The sequence below is a fragment of the Synchiropus splendidus genome, chromosome 14 (genome assembly GCF_027744825.2).
Source record: "Synchiropus splendidus isolate RoL2022-P1 chromosome 14, RoL_Sspl_1.0, whole genome shotgun sequence".
Taxonomy (NCBI): Eukaryota; Metazoa; Chordata; class Actinopteri; order Syngnathiformes; family Callionymidae; genus Synchiropus; species Synchiropus splendidus.
Window position 1 is genome coordinate 14,187,612 of NC_071347.1, and position 18,152 is coordinate 14,205,763.

At 46.7% G+C, this 18,152-nt stretch overlaps 2 protein-coding genes across 6 annotated transcripts in view; one reads left to right on the plus strand and one right to left on the minus strand.

The window, feature by feature from the left end:
• The window catches only part of gtf3c6 (general transcription factor IIIC, polypeptide 6, alpha), a 34,535-nt gene that overhangs the window by 8,207 nt on the left and 8,176 nt on the right, over window positions 1-18,152 (plus strand). Inside the window, exons 1-2 of one of the 3 annotated variants that reach the window (XM_053886889.1) lie at window positions 16,077-17,145; window positions 17,471-17,613. The gene's annotated coding sequence lies outside the window, so the exon portion shown is untranslated. Of the gene's footprint in view, window positions 1-16,076; window positions 17,146-17,210; window positions 17,614-18,152 lie in introns of those variants that run through there. The other 2 variants (XM_053886887.1, XM_053886888.1) reach the window with 2 other exon arrangements.
• Window positions 1,224-18,121, minus strand: LOC128771434 (zinc finger homeobox protein 3-like). Of its 3 annotated transcripts, XR_008416619.1 has the most exons (12): window positions 17,686-18,121; window positions 13,836-15,516; window positions 13,227-13,765; window positions 12,830-13,043; window positions 12,097-12,198; window positions 11,610-11,725; window positions 11,233-11,343; window positions 9,660-9,804; window positions 4,968-9,550; window positions 4,250-4,897; window positions 3,714-4,176; window positions 1,224-3,357 (listed from the first exon to the last, which is right to left on the minus strand). XR_008416619.1 is itself a non-coding variant. In XM_053886882.1 (11 exons), exons 2-11 carry the CDS (start codon window positions 15,478-15,480, stop codon window positions 4,060-4,062), a joined length of 8,217 nt encoding a protein of 2,738 aa, XP_053742857.1. In that variant the 5' UTR covers window positions 15,481-15,516; window positions 17,686-18,121; the 3' UTR covers window positions 1,224-4,059. The 3 variants fall into 3 exon arrangements, 2 of the variants coding, with proteins under 2 accessions (XP_053742857.1, XP_053742855.1); XM_053886882.1 differs by having other exon boundaries at window positions 1,224-4,176; window positions 12,097-12,195; XM_053886880.1 differs by having other exon boundaries at window positions 1,224-4,176.

The window sequence follows — 18,152 nt, forward strand, 5'->3', positions numbered from 1 at the left end:
GACGGAGAGGAATCGAGGGATCTTTGCATCTGACTCAGTGGTGGTTGGAGGGGGGCACCACAACAAAAGTCGACGGCCACCAAACTTCACGTGTTTCGGATGGCTGAGGACCGGCTAAGGAGGCAGAGGTGCTGCGTGACGCCCGCCATCAGATGTGAAGCTGATTGAAATGTCATTTCAGCCAGGAGCCTTATCGTCAAAAGCAGAGCTGTGGCTGGATCTATTCGGGCTCTGTCTCTTTAACTCTGGGCTGCACCACCGCCGCATGCTTTGGGATTCATGCATAAACATGAGCTGGCCTTTCAGCTCTCTCCTCACATAACCAATCTAAATCTAAATGAGCCCCCACTACAGATACACCAGCAGGCAATGACATTATACCCCCCCAACCCACCCACCACCACCCTCCCGTCACCACAACCCGGCCCAACCCCCTACTCAACCATGCTTCCCCCAGCGACACATATACACCAGCAGGCAATAATTTCACGCCATCCCTCAAAGCCTCCCCCCCCTCCACCTCCACCTTCTCTCAACACACACTCATACCCTCTTTGCTGCAACCCCACCAGCTGCACAGTGCTCATTTGATTAAGAGGGGGAGGACAGGGAAAAGGAAAAATGGTGGGGGATCACTTTTATCAGGATGACTTTTTAAGATGGCCATCATCCGCTGCAAGGTTCCCGCATCTGGAGGCCACTTCTTGGGCTTCTTTTCTACTGTTTCCTCTGTTATCTGTCACCTGTAACAGACTGTGAAACACTCGTGTTGGAGGACCAGCTGCTGCTTGGACTCTCTGTCATCCACCACTGTAAAGTTTCACCACAATAAACTCTTCCTTGCCAGTGTTCTCTGTTGTTATTCGAAAATGTATTGAATGTGCTGTGGTGTGCACTTTCCATCTCCCCGAGTCGTAAAACACATTATCATCATCATCACCAGCAGCAGCAGGAGCAGCAGCGTAATTCATCTGCGGTCGTTAATATTCATCATATCATTTAGTCACAAAGGAAACTCATCTGGCTGAATGTCACAGATGTAATTAATGAAGTGACCCTAGAGGTCACGGCTCCGTTCACCAATCAGCTTCTACACCGCACCGCGTCGCATACACAGGCACATTAAAAAAACCTTGACGCCAGACGCCACCCCACCCCCTCGCCGAACGCGCTACCTGAAATAAGAAGCAGGAATGCATACCACAACGTTCACAAAATGGATTCTGGGAGACCAAAGAGATGAGGCGGGCGCGTGCACCAAAGCAGACTTTATTTAGCTCAGTGGAGTACGGGAGGGGTAAGGAAGAAAAACACACCATCGGGGAAGAAAGGGGGAAGAGGAGGAGTATAGAGACACATTAAACCACTGGAGCAGGACATAAGGACAGGTGCACATCACAGGTATCTTTTTGGTCATCACTATGGCAACAACATATCCAGAAAAAAGAAAATAGTTTTACCTACAATAAGGATAGCGGCGTCCTTTCACCATAGAGGACCCCCCCACCCCCCTCCAGTATGTACATCTTACAGTCACAAAGAGAATACAAGAGAAATGAACGTTAAAGCAATTGGTATACAAAACTGCCTTTGTGGTTTTTGGAATGCACATTTCTGCACAGACGAAAAGTTCATTGGTATTGTCGTAAACATTGGTTGAATTGAAGAACAGAAAAAAAATAAATAAATAAAACGGTTCACATCCTTTGGAAAGTTGGCTGTAATATCTAAGTCAGAGATCAGCAAAGATATTCACGCTGGTCCGAGGGACTAGAGACAATGCAGCACGGAAAGCATACCAGGAGGAGACGTGGGGCTTAACTCATTCTAAAGGGCTAAGCTGTATCTGATCACTCGGGGAAACACGAGAACAACAACAAAAAAATACTGCTTCTTTATCGTCTCGGAATTTCAGCAATTTATGGGCAATTAAAAATAATCCAGAGGAATTAAGCCCCACATGCCCATTTGTTTTGACAGAATAACAGTAGAATCAACAGCATCACAGGTATCATTACAGTTTGTAGTCATTAAAGCCTAGTGGTAAAGCGATCAGAGCATGCATTTTTCTACAGTATTGTTAGAAACTACAGTACATTAGCAGCAAACTGGACATCCTTAAGGGCTGGAGTTCAACACTATGGTTTAACAAAACGGATAAAAAATAAACGTCAACATTTCTCAAGAGAAGTAAAACTCTTCAACCGCTATGTTACAAACTGCCATGGCTCTAGTTTGGGGTTTTGGTTACAGTCTCCAGTGTGCTATTGAGAGGCAGAAACAGTAGCTTAGATACAGGGACTCTTTCCTTCTTTAAAAACAGCAATACATCGTCAAGTAAACAGTAGCGCTTATTTTTGTAGGTCACATGGTTAAAGTATTTTCACGTCTTTGGATATTTGTCTTAAAGCATTAATTATTGTTTAGCTATTATTGTTATATTATTATTATTACAGTTAGAATAAGGACCGGTTGCAAATGAACACAGGGAGAAGGGGAGTAAGAACAAAGATGGGAAGGGGGGAATAAATTAAAGAGTACAAAAATAACATCAATAACATAGTTTTTTTTTTTCCTGCTCCAAGCAGTAGCTCCATTTCTGAAGGAGGGAAGTGGAGCTGTTTAAACATCCAATGAAGTCTTGAGTCAACCATACAAAAGCTAAATACTGTACATTTACCCCTCACACAATTTAACACTTCAGTTTCAATAAGTAACAATCTATTACTCGGTGGTGAAAAGCTCAGATCTTTGAAATACAGGTGTCGTGGAATACGTGTCAAGGTAAACCATGTCGCTCCGTTTTAAAAACAGAGGCTGCTAGGATCGGGTTTGAAGTGGAGCCATGTTCCGCTGTTGACCTGAGCACAGAAAGCTTTATATTTATTACACAACATTGGTAAGCCATTGGTATATTTAAGTAGGACAGAAAGGCAGTACGTCCTTGCCTGAACATATCAAAGCTGTCATAATCTTTTCATAATCATGACACTATTATATCGAAGCAAGACAGTTCATCTCAATTCATAGGATTTTATATTAGGAAAACTATTACTAAACACACACAACGTAAATTTGAGTTTGGTTAAAATTTTCATATACAGTATAATGGTGGTGGAGTGCTATAAAAATAGTTCATCCTTTTCAGGACAAACCCACCTTTATGTTCTGTGCTATTTGGGCTATTATCAACTAAGAGGACATAGAATGTGTACATGTACGACAGAAGACTTATCATTGGCTTGTGGTGGGTGAAGCTGCAGTCTGGCGCTCGATCAGTTTATTGGTTTTCAGCTTACTGACGCCAGCTGCAGATCACGCCGTTCACCGTACAGACGTCAGCTCTGCAGTTTGTTACTAAAAGCAAAAATGGAACAAAAATTCACAGACATGTAAAATTTTGGTTACGAGCTTTGGAATCTGAGTCAGTCTTTACAAAAGCTCTATGCAGATACCTCAATCTAGTTCGAGGATATTCTGTTTCTTTTCCCCCTGTTTGCTTGTTTGTTTGTTTGTTTTTTTTCTTCAAGTTTATCTTTTGGAGTTCTCTATTTACACTAAAATCTCTTTGACAATTTTTTTCCCGGCCACGAAGAGACCGGAACTACATGCTACACAGCTAGTCATCTAGCACTGTCTGGTGGAGGGCCCAATGTCAGTCGTGCAGACTGAGAGGTAGACTGCAGGTCTAGCTGGGCAGTGAGGTCACATACTTGGAGAATGCTCTTTGGCCTCTTGTGATCTGGTTGGTTTTTTTGTTCATCAAGGTGGCTTTTGGTTGAAGAAGGTTATCTGACGAAGAGGGGAGAGGAGTTCTTTGCAACAAGAAAGGACAGACCAGACAACGTTTGGCAACAATATGAAAAGAACAAAGTTTGTAGTTTAAGAGAGTCCATGACTTAAAACAGGTTCTCTTTGGGCCACTACGGCTTGTTATCTTTGGGGTGTTCTGGTTACATGTTTGGCAGCAAAGTGTGACACTCGGCCTAGAAGCTGACAGGAGGTGCAAAACCAGTTTTGGAGATGTATAGAAAAGCAAAGTGAATCCAGTCTGTCCTTCTAAGCTCTGTCCCTCTCCCCTGCCACTGCAGTCAGCTCAGCCTGTTCTCGATCTGCAGTATCCGAGCTCATGCTCCTGGCCCTCTTTTCCTTGGCCCTGGCATTCTGGAACCACACCTGAAAATCAAATATGGATGTGTTAATATTAAATCTTCATGCGTTACCGGCAACAGATGTGATATGGCTTTACCTGCACGACACGGTGAGGTAGGCCCAGCTTCTGTCCGAGAGACTCGCACTCGTGCCGGTTGGGCGTGCGGTGGCTCCTGTAGAAGTCTCTCAGCTGCAGGACCTGGAAGTGGCTCATCTGTGTCCTCTGGCGCTGCTGCTGCTGGTGGTGTTGCTGCAGAGCTTGTGTGTCACCCCAGTCTGGACTGGGGCCTCCAGCACCTTCTGGGCTGAGACACCCTTGGTCACCCATACTGGTACCCTCCTCAGACTGGAAATCCTCTTCATCCTCCTCCTCATAGTCATCGTCCTCCTGCGGGTTGTTCTGATCGGTAGGCGAGGAAAAAGGGGGCTTCACTGATAACTCGTTGCTCATGTAGCTTGGGTTTGGGTTGCAGGAGATCGATGGACTGGGTCTCTCCATTGTTGAGGACATTGCCATTGAAATCTGACCATGTAAGCCGTTAGCCATTGACAAGTTATAGCCTGCTCGTTCAGCATCTGCCCAATGTCGCGACCTCATATGGGCGTCGAGAGCACTCTTTACTTTAAAGAGAGCCCTGCAGAACGGACAGCGGAGATGGTTTAAACCCAGACTGAAACTGGAGCCTGGTCCCATCGACCGGAACTGTCCTTTTCTCTCCCTGGCTCTTGTGTTTTGAAACCAGACCTGGATAGAAAGAAGACGAAGAAGAGTTGTTCATTCATTCTTTAAATGATAATGAACAACAGCAACATACCTGAACAACACGTCTTGTAAGGCCCACATCTCGTGCAATGCCCTCGAGGACTCCTCTCGTAGGGTTAGAGTCCAAGCTGTAACGCTGATACAACACCTCCAGCTGTTCCGGTGTGATCGTCGTTCTCTGGCGTTTATCTCTTCGATGCTCTTCCTCAGCCTCTTTGGCACACCTCTGACTATCAAAGCTCATCTCTGACATCACCTTTGAACATTGCTTCATAGGGGTCATGGATCCTTGAGAAAGGCTAGTGAGGTTGTTGCTCGAGTGATCAGGAAGTGAATTTTTCAATTGCATACTGTTTAGTTGTGAAATAAAGGGATGCGTAGCATTGGGGTTCATCTGGGACATAGCACCGGAAAGCATTTGGCTGGCCATAAGAGTGTGGTTTGGGTGAAGCATCATATAAGGCATAGTTCGATCGGTAAAGCCAGAATGGAGTAGTTGAACTTGGGACTGCGCAGCCAACAGATGTCTGGTCTGATGCTCCTGCCAATGTTGAATCGATGTAAGGGTCATCGGGCAGAGGCCACATTGAAATTGAGTCTGGTTTGCAGGTTTATGTTGCTTTTGTAGTTGACTCTCAGAGGGAAGTCCAGACTGCCAACTATGGTTTGTTTCAGACTCAACTGCAGTAGGAAGGCTGGGTGATATATCTGCTGGCTTTTCCACCACAGGGTCAGCTGGAGGACTATGCATGAGCCCCAGGCTGGCATTTGATACTGACTTGGCCTTTGGAACAGTGTTTGGTGTGTATTTGGAAGAGTGAGACTCAATTTTGTTGGCGGTATTTTCTGCTAATACTTGGGCCACAGGTTGCGGGAGAGACACTGTTGGTAAGTCCTTTTGCTCCTTCTCTTCCACTGCAGGAATTCCATTTTTAGTTTCAGTAGAAGTTTTGTCCATTGGTGAGCTTGTTTTACTTTCTCGCTTCTTTTTAACAGGCACGTGTTCATCTCTGGGCGCTAGACCTTCTGCACACTGAGAAGAATCAGGAGCAGGAGACTCTGCATGTGTGTAATACTCATATGTTAGATCCATTGAATTCTCATTGTTTGAGTCATTGTGTCCGTCATCCCCGCAGCTGTTATCAACATTTCCGTCTTCATTTTTGTAGCACCCATTTTTTTTACTTTGAGTGTAGTCAAACTGTTTTCTTCCCTCCAAGTCGTCATCAGCCCCTCTATCCTGGCTTTTGCGGGCTCTCTGCCTGGCATTTTGGAACCATACAACAATCACCCTGTTGGGAAGAGACAGAAGAACAGACAACCTGTCATATTCTTCTTCTCTGGGGTAGGGGGTTGCCTCAAACACCCCCTGTAAAGTCTCCAGCTGCTTCTCTGTAAAGCGTGTGCGAGAGGACCTTCTGCCTCTATGATGGTCTCCTCTTTGGAATTCTGTCACCTGGGCTTGTTGTAACGTGTTGGTCGGAAGAGCTGGCGAAAGAGAAGATGGGGAAACAGATAGATTGCGGCTTTGCGCTGCTTCATCCCTGCCCTCCTCAAGTTCCGTTGTGGGCGGATTGTTAAAATTGTAAGGGGAGTCTTTGTCCCGCTGCCGCTCTTTGAATAAAGTATTTCGAAACCAATGCTTGATGACTTTATGTGGCAAACCAGATTCAACAGCCATTTTGTTAATTTCATCGTCACTTGGGAGGCTGTTGATGTCAAAATGTTTTCGAAGAACAGCCAACTGTTCTTCAGATATCCTTGTACGGGTCCTTTTACCCTGCTGTTCGGGTATTGAAGGGCTTACTTGGGGTTGTTGTCCAGACGGGATCAGACTGGGTTGGGATGGTTGACTCAATAATGCAGGATTTAGCTGGGGGGACTGACCTAGCAACGCAGGGCTGAGCTGGGGCTGTTGATGAAGCATAGCTTGACTCATCTGTGTCTGTTGGCCCAAAAGAGCTGGGTTAAGTTGGGACTGGAATAGTTTTGCCAGTTCTGGGTTCACACTAGAATCCAGCCAGGGTTGAGGCTGGAGAGCCATCGACTGCATCACGACTGGTGGAATAAGGGGCAGCTCCATAGGAAAGGGCAAGTTTGTTAGGGGAAGCTTTGCCAACGGGAGTGGTGGAATTGGTAGCTGGGGCATAGGCAGAGGGATCATGGGTATTTTGGGAAGAGGAAGGGGCAAGGCCTTCGCTGGTGATGTGTTCTGACAAGTCGCCGACGTACCAGGACCCATGCTGTCAGCGTCCTGTTTTGGAGATGGTTGAGGTTCAGGTGAAGAGGGAGGAGTTTGAGCAGATGACTTGTCGATTGGAGAGGCTGAGTCCGAAGCTGAGGATGAAGGAATCTGTGTGTTTGTTTTCACTTGAGATTTAGTATCTTCCACCGTAGGTTCTGATTCTGACGGTGTAGTTGCGCATGAGGGCTGGCTACTAGCAGTGGCATTTTCATTAGTAGAATTTGCAAGGGGGTACATCTGGTCATACTGCAGCCTGTATTCTTTAGAGAATCTCTCCAGCGCTGCAGATGGAAACAAGACCCTGTGAAAGTATTCCTGATGGCTTTTCAAAATCATAGCATCAGAAAAAAACTTGCCACACTCCTTGCACTTCTCACCATTAGCACAACACTCTTTCTTTTTGTGTGTCAGTTCATCCTGTTCACTCTGCTGTTTTTGTGTTTGGCTCTCTTTGTCTTGTTGACAGTTTCTCTGTTCACTGTCCTTGTCAAACAGCTCGGCTTGTTCGATCAGTAGTCCTTTCAACTTTTCTTTTTCCTCCTCAGAGTTATTCTCCATGTTGTGAGTAACGGAGGGCTCGTTTTTCTCTTGGCTCGATTTTTGCTGCTGGTGTCTGTGCCTGTTTTGTATATACTGCAGCGCTAACTCATAGCCATAACTCTGCAACAAAGCTCGAAGAGACTCTCCATTCACTGCAGCGAATGGCACTCTAGGAGGAGGGCATTGGATCCCATGAACATTACCTGAAGTAGAATCTTTGTTCTCAGTTAGAATCTTATTGTTATCGAATGTATCTTTGTCATCCTCTAGAGACGAATTGGATTTCGCCTCTGTCGGCTTTGTGGAAGGTACATTGTTGGCACTTTCCACTTGATCTGCCATTTGTTTTTCATCCACCTCATGTAGTTGGCTTTTTGCTTTTGCCTTGACATCTTCTGGTGGAGTAGCTTTAGTGAGCTCCAACTTGCTAAGATCTGGGCTCTTAATAGCAGAATCTGAATTGGGTTTCATCTCTCCAGACAAGTAAAAGGGTAGAAGAAGCTGCTGCTGCAGAGCGAGCAAGTTGTCCGGTGCTAAATTTAAATGCTGCAGAAGATTTTCAGTGCCGATCGGAAGATGCTGCAATATTTGAGACTGTAGCAAGGCAGTGTGTTGTAGTTGAGCTTGGGCCTGGGCCTGGGCTAAATGTTGCTGTTGTAGCAGCATTAGCTGGTTTCTAGAAGCGATCAGTTCCGCCACTTTTGCTTTATCATGCAGATTCTCGCCGCTGTTGGTAAAGCCAGCAAGTGAAGAGGTCGATGGCGTTGCTGCATCTTGCCTCTGGGTTACAGTCAAATTCTTGTATCCCTCCTCGCTACTGGTAGCTTTCTGAGCCGTAGTGGAAGCATTAGTGGAACCTGCACCAGAAAGTGGAGTCTGAGGGGCAGGATTCTGGGAGGCACGTGCTCTGGTTTGGTGAAGAACTGAGCGTAGATGGATGTCCAATGTGGAGCTTTGACTATAGCCCACGCCACACAATTTGCAGCGGTATGGTCTGGGGTCTGGGCCCCGAGGGGCCTCAGGTGCAGAAACACCTGTGCTTGACTCTTGCAAAGCTCTTCTGGCTCTGTGAAGATGGGATACAGAGTTGTAGTGAACAAGAAGAATTGTTTTCTGAGTAAATGACTCAGAACATATGGTGCACTTGTAGGGCCTAGACGGATCAAGATAGCGATCCATGGTTGGATTCGCACTCTTTTTTGCCACAGAACTGATGCCCAGTTCAGTTATTGAGTCCTCCTGTAGCCCCTTTTCTGTCTCAGTTAAACTCTCCACCGCAATCTCATTTCCGCCAGTTGAGCCCCTTTCTTTGATTTCTTCTTGTTCCTCATTCCTTTCTGAACCAACTACTTCTTCTTCCATTCCTTCATCATCTCCTACTCCTGCGTCTTGACCCACTTCAGGTGATGAGCTGAGGTCACGTGGAACTGTGGTCTTATTGTTCTCTTGACCGTTTTCAGACGGTAAGGGCACGCTCTGACTTTGCGCATCCGTCTGTGAATGGGTGTTTTGGATGTGTCTCTGTAGGGCCTCCTGACTGCGACATTGTCTAGAACAGAGAGGACATTCTGTCGCCGCCCTCATGGCATGGTACTGCCAATGCAGCTGGAGCTTCTCCTGAGTGGGAAACGCAAGGCTGCACCTGCTGCAACGAAACCGGTAACCATGGCGATCAGAATGGGGAGGAGGATCACTTGGAGGAGAAGTTGGGGGTGAGGAAGGGGGGGTCTGAGTTGGGGATTGAGGAGCCAGTCTTTCATTTGAAGGGTGACCAGTATTTTCTTCCAGAGGAGGGGTGAGCAGAGCTGTGACATCTTTGGATGCGACTACATCACCCTCCGTTTTCTCTCCTAAAATGAGAATCCGATATTTTCACAACGAAAAGATCCCGAAGAGATCAGAGCTTAAACATTGCTCAAACTAGTAAATTCATTTAGAAATTCATTTGAAAATACCCACCTTTTGTGTGTGATGTCAGACTGTTATTGGGGGCATTTTCTTTGTCAGTCTTTACACTTTCACTTTTCTGAGCGTCATCCTCACACGCATCAGTCTGCTGCTCGGTATCTAGCTGATGCTGCTGCTTCTCTGCCGGTGGCTTTACCTACGAAAGGAACGCATTCAGCTCAATGTCCGGCTTCCGCGCGCGAAGGTGAATTTCACCCAACTCAGCAGTTTTTGGTAATCATAGAAAGTGGATTTACAATTGTTATGAATAAAACATGGTGATTGCGTTGGATAATAGAAAGCAATTATCACAATGTGTGTTCTTGCCTTCCCTAATGTCATAAAACATTAAAACGTTAAATGAGTGTACGGCTGAGCCCCTGCCCCTGCATGCATGCCGACATATGAAGCAAGCCGCCTCAACTTGGTAATAAGAGAACACGGCTGAGATAGGTTGGTTTGCCCTTCAGCTTCAACGACACCCTCCTATAAGCCCCAGGGGTTTAATAAAACTTTAGTGGGCTGAATAATGAATTTATTCAGAACCATTCTTCATATAGAAAACCTCCGTCTCCACAGCTCCGAGCACTGAGAGCAAGTACTCTATCTACATGAACAGCTAGCTACCCTAAGGAAAGGATGGACGGCCAAAGATGAGATTTAAATGACAAGAGTTTTTTTTTTTTTTGCTTAACGGCTCCACATGAAAGACAGAACAACCAACTCTAAACACACACACACACACAGACTGCAGAGAAAACTGAAGGTCAGGCTTAATCTAGAAAGCGTAATTGGAAAGCAAGGTACATAATGGCCATCATCACCTCAGTCTGAATTAATGAACCTCAATTACTATCAGAGAGAGTGAGGGAGGTGCAGGGGGGAAGGAGGGAGGATGATGATGGTCTGAGGGGGGAACGGGGTGTAGAATATGAAAAAGTGAGAGCAGGGACAGGGAGGGAAGACGCAATGGGCAGTGACAAAAAGGCTGTCTCAGAGAGCGAGAGAGAGACGGAGGGGGCAACACCAGAAATTAAGAGACAGGAAGGGAGGAGAGATTGCAGAATAGGAATATATAAGTGTAGCTGGAGGGGGAGGGAGGGAAGGCAGAGGGGAGAAAGGGTGAAAAGCAGTCAGTGAAGTGGAGGCAAAGAGAGCAAGAGACAAAGGCCACTTAGCATACGGGCCAGGGAGATGGAGGATGGTGATGTGGATAGATGACCAGTCTTTGTTAGTTGGAGAGACACAGTAAAAAGCATGGGGGCCCCTTTTTAGCTTGACTGCACTTCTGGTAATAGAGGGCTACTTAAACATGCATTATAGAAAGACTGGCTTTTCCCTCACTCATTCGGTCAAACCACTCTAAAAGACACACATGCACAGAGAATGCACGGCTGCATCAAAGATGATAGCGAGTAGCTACTTAAACATGCATTAAAAAAGCGCTGCCTTTCTCTCTGGTGCCTTCTTAATGGAATTGTCTCCCTACATTTCACTCCACCTTCCCCCCATCTCGTTGCCTTCTCATTTTCTTGGGCTTTCAGAAATACACATATATAACAAATACACACTTGCATACACTTACTGCGCTGATGAGTTTGTCAACACAATCCTGCGCGACGCTGTGGATATGTGTGAGGTGCTGCCGTAGCTGTGGGTATTGGACCTTCGCTTGGCACAAAGGGCACTGGACAGTCTGGAGGAATTGGAAAGCAAAAAAAAAGCAGGGCGTGAGCGAAGCGCTTGCTCAAAAAATAAGGTCTTATTTGTGCGCTTATTTAAGTCGGCTCATTTATCACACAAGTGAAGTATTACACAGAAGAGGGCGATTTAATAAGGAACGATTTGGGATTAGCAATGGGCAAAAAAAAAACAGCTCAGCTATATTGGATATTATGAAGCTGAATATGAGGTACGGGAAGCGTGCAAGCTAAAAAGTACTTGACACTTTACTTTGCTTACCTGCTGGTTCTCATTTTGCTGGTGTGTTCTGGGCCGTTTGGTTAAGTTTTCGCTCTCGCCATCATCATGTAATGGACGCTTCATCAAGCACTTCTTCTCCTTCACAATAGAATCGTCTGGAAGAGAACAACGCTGAATCTTTCATTTCTTAATTATGGATTGACCTTCTGTAGGCTACACTCAGATAACCTGGTTAGACAAAAAGACTGGTACAATGCCGTCAGTCCGTCTTTGGGGAAATGAATTTGAATATTCTGTCTTCATTTTCTCAGGAGAAAGCATTTCTCAATGTGTCAGTCTCACTCTCCGAAACGTCAGATCACCGCCTTCAGTTAGTGACAGGTAAATTCCTGTCTCATTTACTGAGTTACACCTTTTATTGTAATATTTCCTACCTCTGAAGGTAGTGCGAATGTCGGCTTTTCATATCTAGTTGTGCTTCACGCCTTTCCATCCCATCTAAACTCCAGGTAAACTCTGATCTTACCTGACTCTGGAGAGACCTGCCGTGCTCCCAGTTTGTCTTTGGTTTGGTCAAGAAGACCTGTTGTTGTCTTACACGGCACTTCCATATCTTCACTGAGCTCTTCTGGGACACAGAAAAATGTGTTATTATTCATGCGCAGAGAATCATAAAACGTGTGAAAACACGTTTCTTTTATTCTCAGAAGCTCCTTTGGAGTGCACTTCTTCCCTCTTGCTTTTATCCATAGTGTATTGATTAAGTATTGATTCCCCATTAGTTTCCCCTCAGAGGTGGAGTGGAGGTAATATGGACTTACAACTCATCAGTTCACCTCGATAAGTCTTAATCCACCGCGAGACAAATTGCGCGATGGACTTCATTTGGACGGGTGTCAGGCTAATGTTCAGCCACCAGAAGTGACAGTTCACACACCTTACACGACATAAAACTGCGCTCGCCGGAAGAGTGAGCGCTGGGGGTGAGGGGGACTACCCCCCCCCCCGCCTCCTTCTTCTTCTTGTCCTGAGGATTTGTATTGAGCCATTGATTAGCAGGTGCTAGTTAGCTGTTGTCAAGGGTGATTGGGGATATAACAAGAATGTGTATTGACTAATCAATTTACTTGATCAATACCGCAGCCACAGCCATTACTCATTTTCTCACTCTTTTCATCTCAATCCCCGCGCTGCTCACCGTGACAGCGAACACGCGCAGCATGATATACACACCCACCACGCTGCCTTCAGTTTCTCACCTGTGACACCATCTTGACTTCTCCTGATGGTAAAAATGGCAGCCAGCTCCTCTCCGTCCATCGGCTGTAGCTGGAGAAGCGCCTCTCTCTGCTGGTGTGTTGGGGTTTGACTGTGCTTCAGCACTTGAAGCTTCGAAGAGGATGAGTGGTTACACAACAGGCAGTGGAATAACCACGAACCGCCATCCACTTCGCCATCGTACTGCTGCAGAAACTTCAGAAGAGGAGGAGAACTATTAAAATCATCATCATATTTGTAAATAAATGCTTCAATACTTTCTGTGTAAAAGTCAATGTCTTATGGCAAGACCCAATATTATATTATATTATAAAACTATTTCAATAAGAGAGTGAGGGCAGACTGAGAGACGGTTCATAAAGGTGTCTTCATACTCACTCTGTACACTCTGACACTGGCCTCGTGGTGAGAACTGTGGGAATGTCCTCTCATCTTCTCAAAACTGCTGGTTATATAGTCGCACAAGTTGCACCTCAGCTGAACCGGATTTCCTTTGGCAATCATGGCAGAGCCCTCCTGACCCCTATCGCCTCCCTCCTGAAGATGAGCAGCGAGCTGGTATCGGGTCCGATGTCTATCGGTCTGACAGTGCAGGGAGAAATTAGCTCTCAGTGGGGTGGTATAGCCACACAGCCTGCAATGGCATCCGCCAGCGACAAGGGAGCACCAGTCCGACTGTGGCAGAGAGCGTGGTGTGTTGAGATGCTGCTCTATTGACTCCAAGCTGTCGGTTGAGAAACAGGAACAGACTAAGCACTGGAACACTGCATGGGAGAGCTCTTCACTCGGGGATAAAGATGGCGCCGGAGGAGGAGAGGGTGAAGGGGAGGGGGACGGTGTCAGGGTAGATCCAAGTGTGATTGGCTGCTCTGTGACGGTCTGACCGGTGAGTCGCATGTTCAGCGAGAGCTCCGCACCTGAAACAGAAACACCCTGAGTGGCTTGGCCACCTTTAAATATTAAGCAGTGAAAGCGGCCGTTTCTTACCAGGGTTCTGAAGATGCTTGAGCTGGGGAGCAAGGCTTCTACAGTGGGACAGATAGTATCCTCTCTGCAAGCGTAGCATGTTGTGTGTGTGTTTTTCGCTGGTGGTGTGTATGCGCAGGTTGCGAGCGATGCTGGTCTCGTAGTCGCAAACATCACATCGCCACCTCTTTCCATGGGAGTGCGACTGCACTGGTGGTGTGGGCTTGACAGGCAGGGACGCCGGCGTGGATGAAGACAGTGGGAGCTTGTACGGCGTCTCATCTAGGGCGTGACCGTTTGATGAACTGCTGTTGTTTGACAAATGAGCAGTGTGCATCTGGCTGTTGGAGTGGCCCCCGTTTTGAACGTTGTTTAGGTGTTTGTCCGACTGCATGTGGATGCTGAGGTTGCCTTTAGACGAGGTAGCATAGTCACAGACCTCACAGCGGTAAGGCTTGTAGCCACAGGCGTATGTTTCCCCACGGGCCAAGCGAGGATGGGGTTTTCCTGAACTGCAATACCCACACACACCACGTGTTGCACTGCCACACACGCACTTCCCCCCAGGGACCCCACACACACACTGACCTCCATTCTCTGGGTGTTTTTCTTTCATGTGGAGTTGAAGTGTATGCTGGGACTTGTAGTGCCAGTTGCACTTGGGACATTTCAGCGTCTTGCAGGAGTTGCGCGAGTGCATTATCGTCATTTGACTGGTCAGTGAATTGGGTGAGAGTTCTTGGTTGAAGGTCTTCAGGACGGCCTCTTTAGAGTCCCCCTCTTTGTCTCTGTCATCATCCATGTCCGTGTCAAGTTGGCCTTCATTTGGTTCTGGAGCTTTGGCACCATCTCCGTTGGAAATGGAAGAGTGAAGAACCCCTGCTGTCCCATCATCCTCAGCAGGTGTACAGGAAGGCTCTGTCTCTGCCAGTGGAAGAGCCAGCGTCGGCTGCTGGGATTTAAAGCTCTTAGGAGACCCAGAAATCCACCCCTGATCCCCTATAATGTATTTTGCCTCTCCTTCGCTCAGCATGACTGAAGAAAAGGATGGACAATTGAAGTGCTTTGGAGAGGTGGAAAGAAAAGGGGAGGGCTTTGGAGAGGCGGCTGTTTTGCTGTTGAGGGTGCCACTGGCCTTTGCAGTGCTGGAAGAAGAGCTTTGCTGGCTCTGATGAGGTAATAAATAACATTTGGATTTGGTTTGGCTTTGGTTTGAGATGGCCTCTTCCCCTTCCTTCTCCTCCACTCCGATGCCGCTGATCGGAGTATTTAGAGGGGGGCCTGGATCCGACGCTTTCCCCACACCTTTGTGTGCCTCCCCAACGTCTCTTCGCCCTGACAAATATCCTTCCCCAAAGTCTGTGTTCTTTCCCTGCTTGTGACACGCTTTGTTTTCCTGCTTCTGCTGATGATCGCTGCCCAGCTCCTCTCCGTGGGTCTCCCCTCGAGCCTGGGACCCCTCAGTTGCCTCCTCCTCCTCCTGCTGTGGCAGGGTCAGGGGCTCTTTGGCAGGGGCCACGGCTGAGGTATGAGAGGATGACCCTTGCTCTGAAACGACCGCATGGGTCAGGAAAGGAAGAGATAAAGCCTGGGGACTGAGGTCAGCATCTCTCTCCTCTCCTCCCCCTCCATCCCCTCCTCCTCCTCCTCCCTCACCGCTGTCCATACCGGAGACTACAGCAGGCACGCATCATCACCCCACCTGTATGTTTCAGTCACAGAGAAGTGAAAAGAAAAAGGGATAGGAAGAGACAAGAGCGGCAGAGAAGGAGGAGAAAATAAAACATGAGTCATGTGAATAATATTGCATAACAGCAGAGATCATTGATTATTGTCCCAGGATAGCATCTGTTCAATACAGCTTTCCGGGTGTGCAACAGAAAGGCTGGTTACTCGGGGGTTAGCGTTAGGCCTTAATGGGAAAATCAATAGTATAAGCGCTAAACTAGGTGGAGGAATGTGGGTAAAGGCTACGCAGGAGGTCTGTAATATTCCTCGGGGGATAGGATTAAATAAAGAACTGAACGCTTCTGAGCTAAAGGGCTTCCACTAAATTACCGCACTTGAGATAAAGGCGGATAAAACACTTTTCCAAAGCCAGTGTATCGGTCCACATCTTTGGCCATGCAAATGCTACAGAGGTATCAGGAGAGGAAAATGAGAATTAAAAAAAAAGCATTTAAAGAAGCAGGTTGATTCCACTTTCTTTAACTCTGAGCTATGCAGTTGCTGCACTCAGGTCAGTGAAACGAGACTGTGGGCCGAGTTCAAGGGACACTTATTAAGCTTCACCTCGGCGGCCAAGTAAGGATATAAATTTTGCATTACCATTCAAGATTATGCTACTTTAGGGATTCCAGTCTCCAGCTACCGGAGATGCCTGGCAAAAGGCATCACTATAAAACTCAAAGCTAGGTCCAGCCTATAATAGAACTCCTTGAAATCGTTGTGTTGTTAGAAGTTTTCTTACTTTAAGAAGAAACCTCATTGTCAGACCGTGGCAATGTTTCAAGGCCTCAAACAATAGAGACACCACAGTCTGGAGCATCAGCTTGTGACTGGGGAGGCTCCGTTTCGCCGTCTGTGGGTTCGTGTTTTTCCCTAATGACCAAAAACCTCATACTATTCATGGTGAGACTATTTGTCAACGCCATGACGACAAAATTCATCTCAACAATTGTAGTAGTGCGTGTATGTAATACACCATAAATTGGGATTTGTTTTTACTTTGTTTAGTTATGTACGTTTTGTAAGTAAACCGACACTGAAAACAGACTGACAGGAACCATAGCTGACCTGTGATATTAAAAAAAGCGTTTTTTTTTACAGATGGCTAGATTTATTCCACCAAATTCATGCGGAAAGACTTCCAATCTGTTGTGACTGACAACCAGGAGAGATATATGTATCTCCACCATCTAATTACTGACCTTTTTTTTTTTTAATCACGGCGCAACCTTACCGTACCCTTCCACCTTTTTCCTCCCAACCAACCCCCCACCTTCTCCTTTCGCACCCTGAGTGGGTCCTTTCGCAGCCCCTCTTCCCCCCACTCTGCAGCTCAAAGATATATGGCCCACATCGACACTCTGATAGTGCTTTAATGTACTGTGTTTATGTCACAGGCCACAGACCCTTGCCCACTGCAGCTGTCCAGCGTTCCATGGGACGGCATTGAGGGGCTGAGCCCGACAGCTGAGAACACTCTCTAATCTGATAAAGATTTTCATTTACAGTGCAATCAATAACATGGCTCTATCGGCAATGCAACTATTTATACAAGCATTCCTGGCTCTCTATTGATCACGAGTGCGGGAAACCATCATTTCAGGTGTGTGTGTGTATGCAATGATATTACAGTGTAATATCATAGTCTAAATGTGGTATTACCTTTTAACTAGGTGGGATTACGTGTTGATTTATCTACATATTCACCTACTATTTGTACATATAGTTTGTTTAAATGCATGAATACTGCACCCCTGTTTAGTTTGGGGTGTGGGAGCTGAAAGAGAGAGAGGGGAGACGAGGGTTCAATGTAGTGGAGAAAGGAGCACAGTGGAGAGCTGTCTGGAGATACTTTGCTCCAAATGATTTTTTTTGCTATGGATTTTGGAGGCAGTCTATGAATCTATGATTTTTTTTTTTTTTTTCAGGCTCCACCGGACACACAGCGACTTCTCTCAAGTGTGTTGTCCAGGATGAAGACTCCGGACTACTTCAGCCTTTGTTTACACCGGACTGCAGCAAACTGAGCTCCGATCTGGCTAAAAGCAAAGCGACCACTGCCCCGTAACAGGTGACTCGGGTTTTACTCGATTAACCAGAGCGAACAGCCTCAGTTAACACCGTAAACAAACGGCTCACTTACATTTCCGCAGCGGCTCTGGTCCAAAGCTCCGAACGCTGGCTGTGTAGTAGTCCACAAAACAATCGCGTAGAGAGTCCACTCATTCCTTTTTGGGCAGATCCGAGTTCTTTACGGAGCCAGGGGAGAGGAGAAGGAAAAGCGGGGAAGAGGGAGAGCGAGCAGCAGCAGCAGCGGCGGCGGCGGCGGCAGCAGGGTCCGAGTTGTTAGCAAACAACAGTGTCATTAAAGCTACATAGAGGCTGTAGTAAACACGCGATGGGGGGACGGAGGGGTTTGTGCGAGCTCCGGAGGTAGAATGAGTTCTGATCACTGTGGGGGGAAAAACACTTGGCTCTTTATTCCTGCTAATTAGTTTCCTTCAAAAAATGGCTGAGATTACGCCCAGTGCGCATGTGCGTAATTGCGCAGACACCGCTAATTAGCCCGTTTGGATCAATAGGATTCCGCGAGAGAGAGGAAGAGCGAGG

Coding starts and splice junctions, on each gene's coding strand:
- LOC128771434 (XM_053886880.1), bottom strand. CDS start 15,480: ATGGACAGCGGTGAGGGAGGAGGAGGAGGAGGGGATGGAGGGGGAGGA. Junction 12,199..12,829: donor AAGTCAAGATGGTGTCACAG/GTGAGAAACTGA, acceptor TCTGTGTCCCAG/AAGAGCTCAGTGAAGATATG. Junction 9,551..9,659: donor TCTGACATCACACACAAAAG/GTGGGTATTTTC, acceptor TTCTCATTTTAG/GAGAGAAAACGGAGGGTGAT.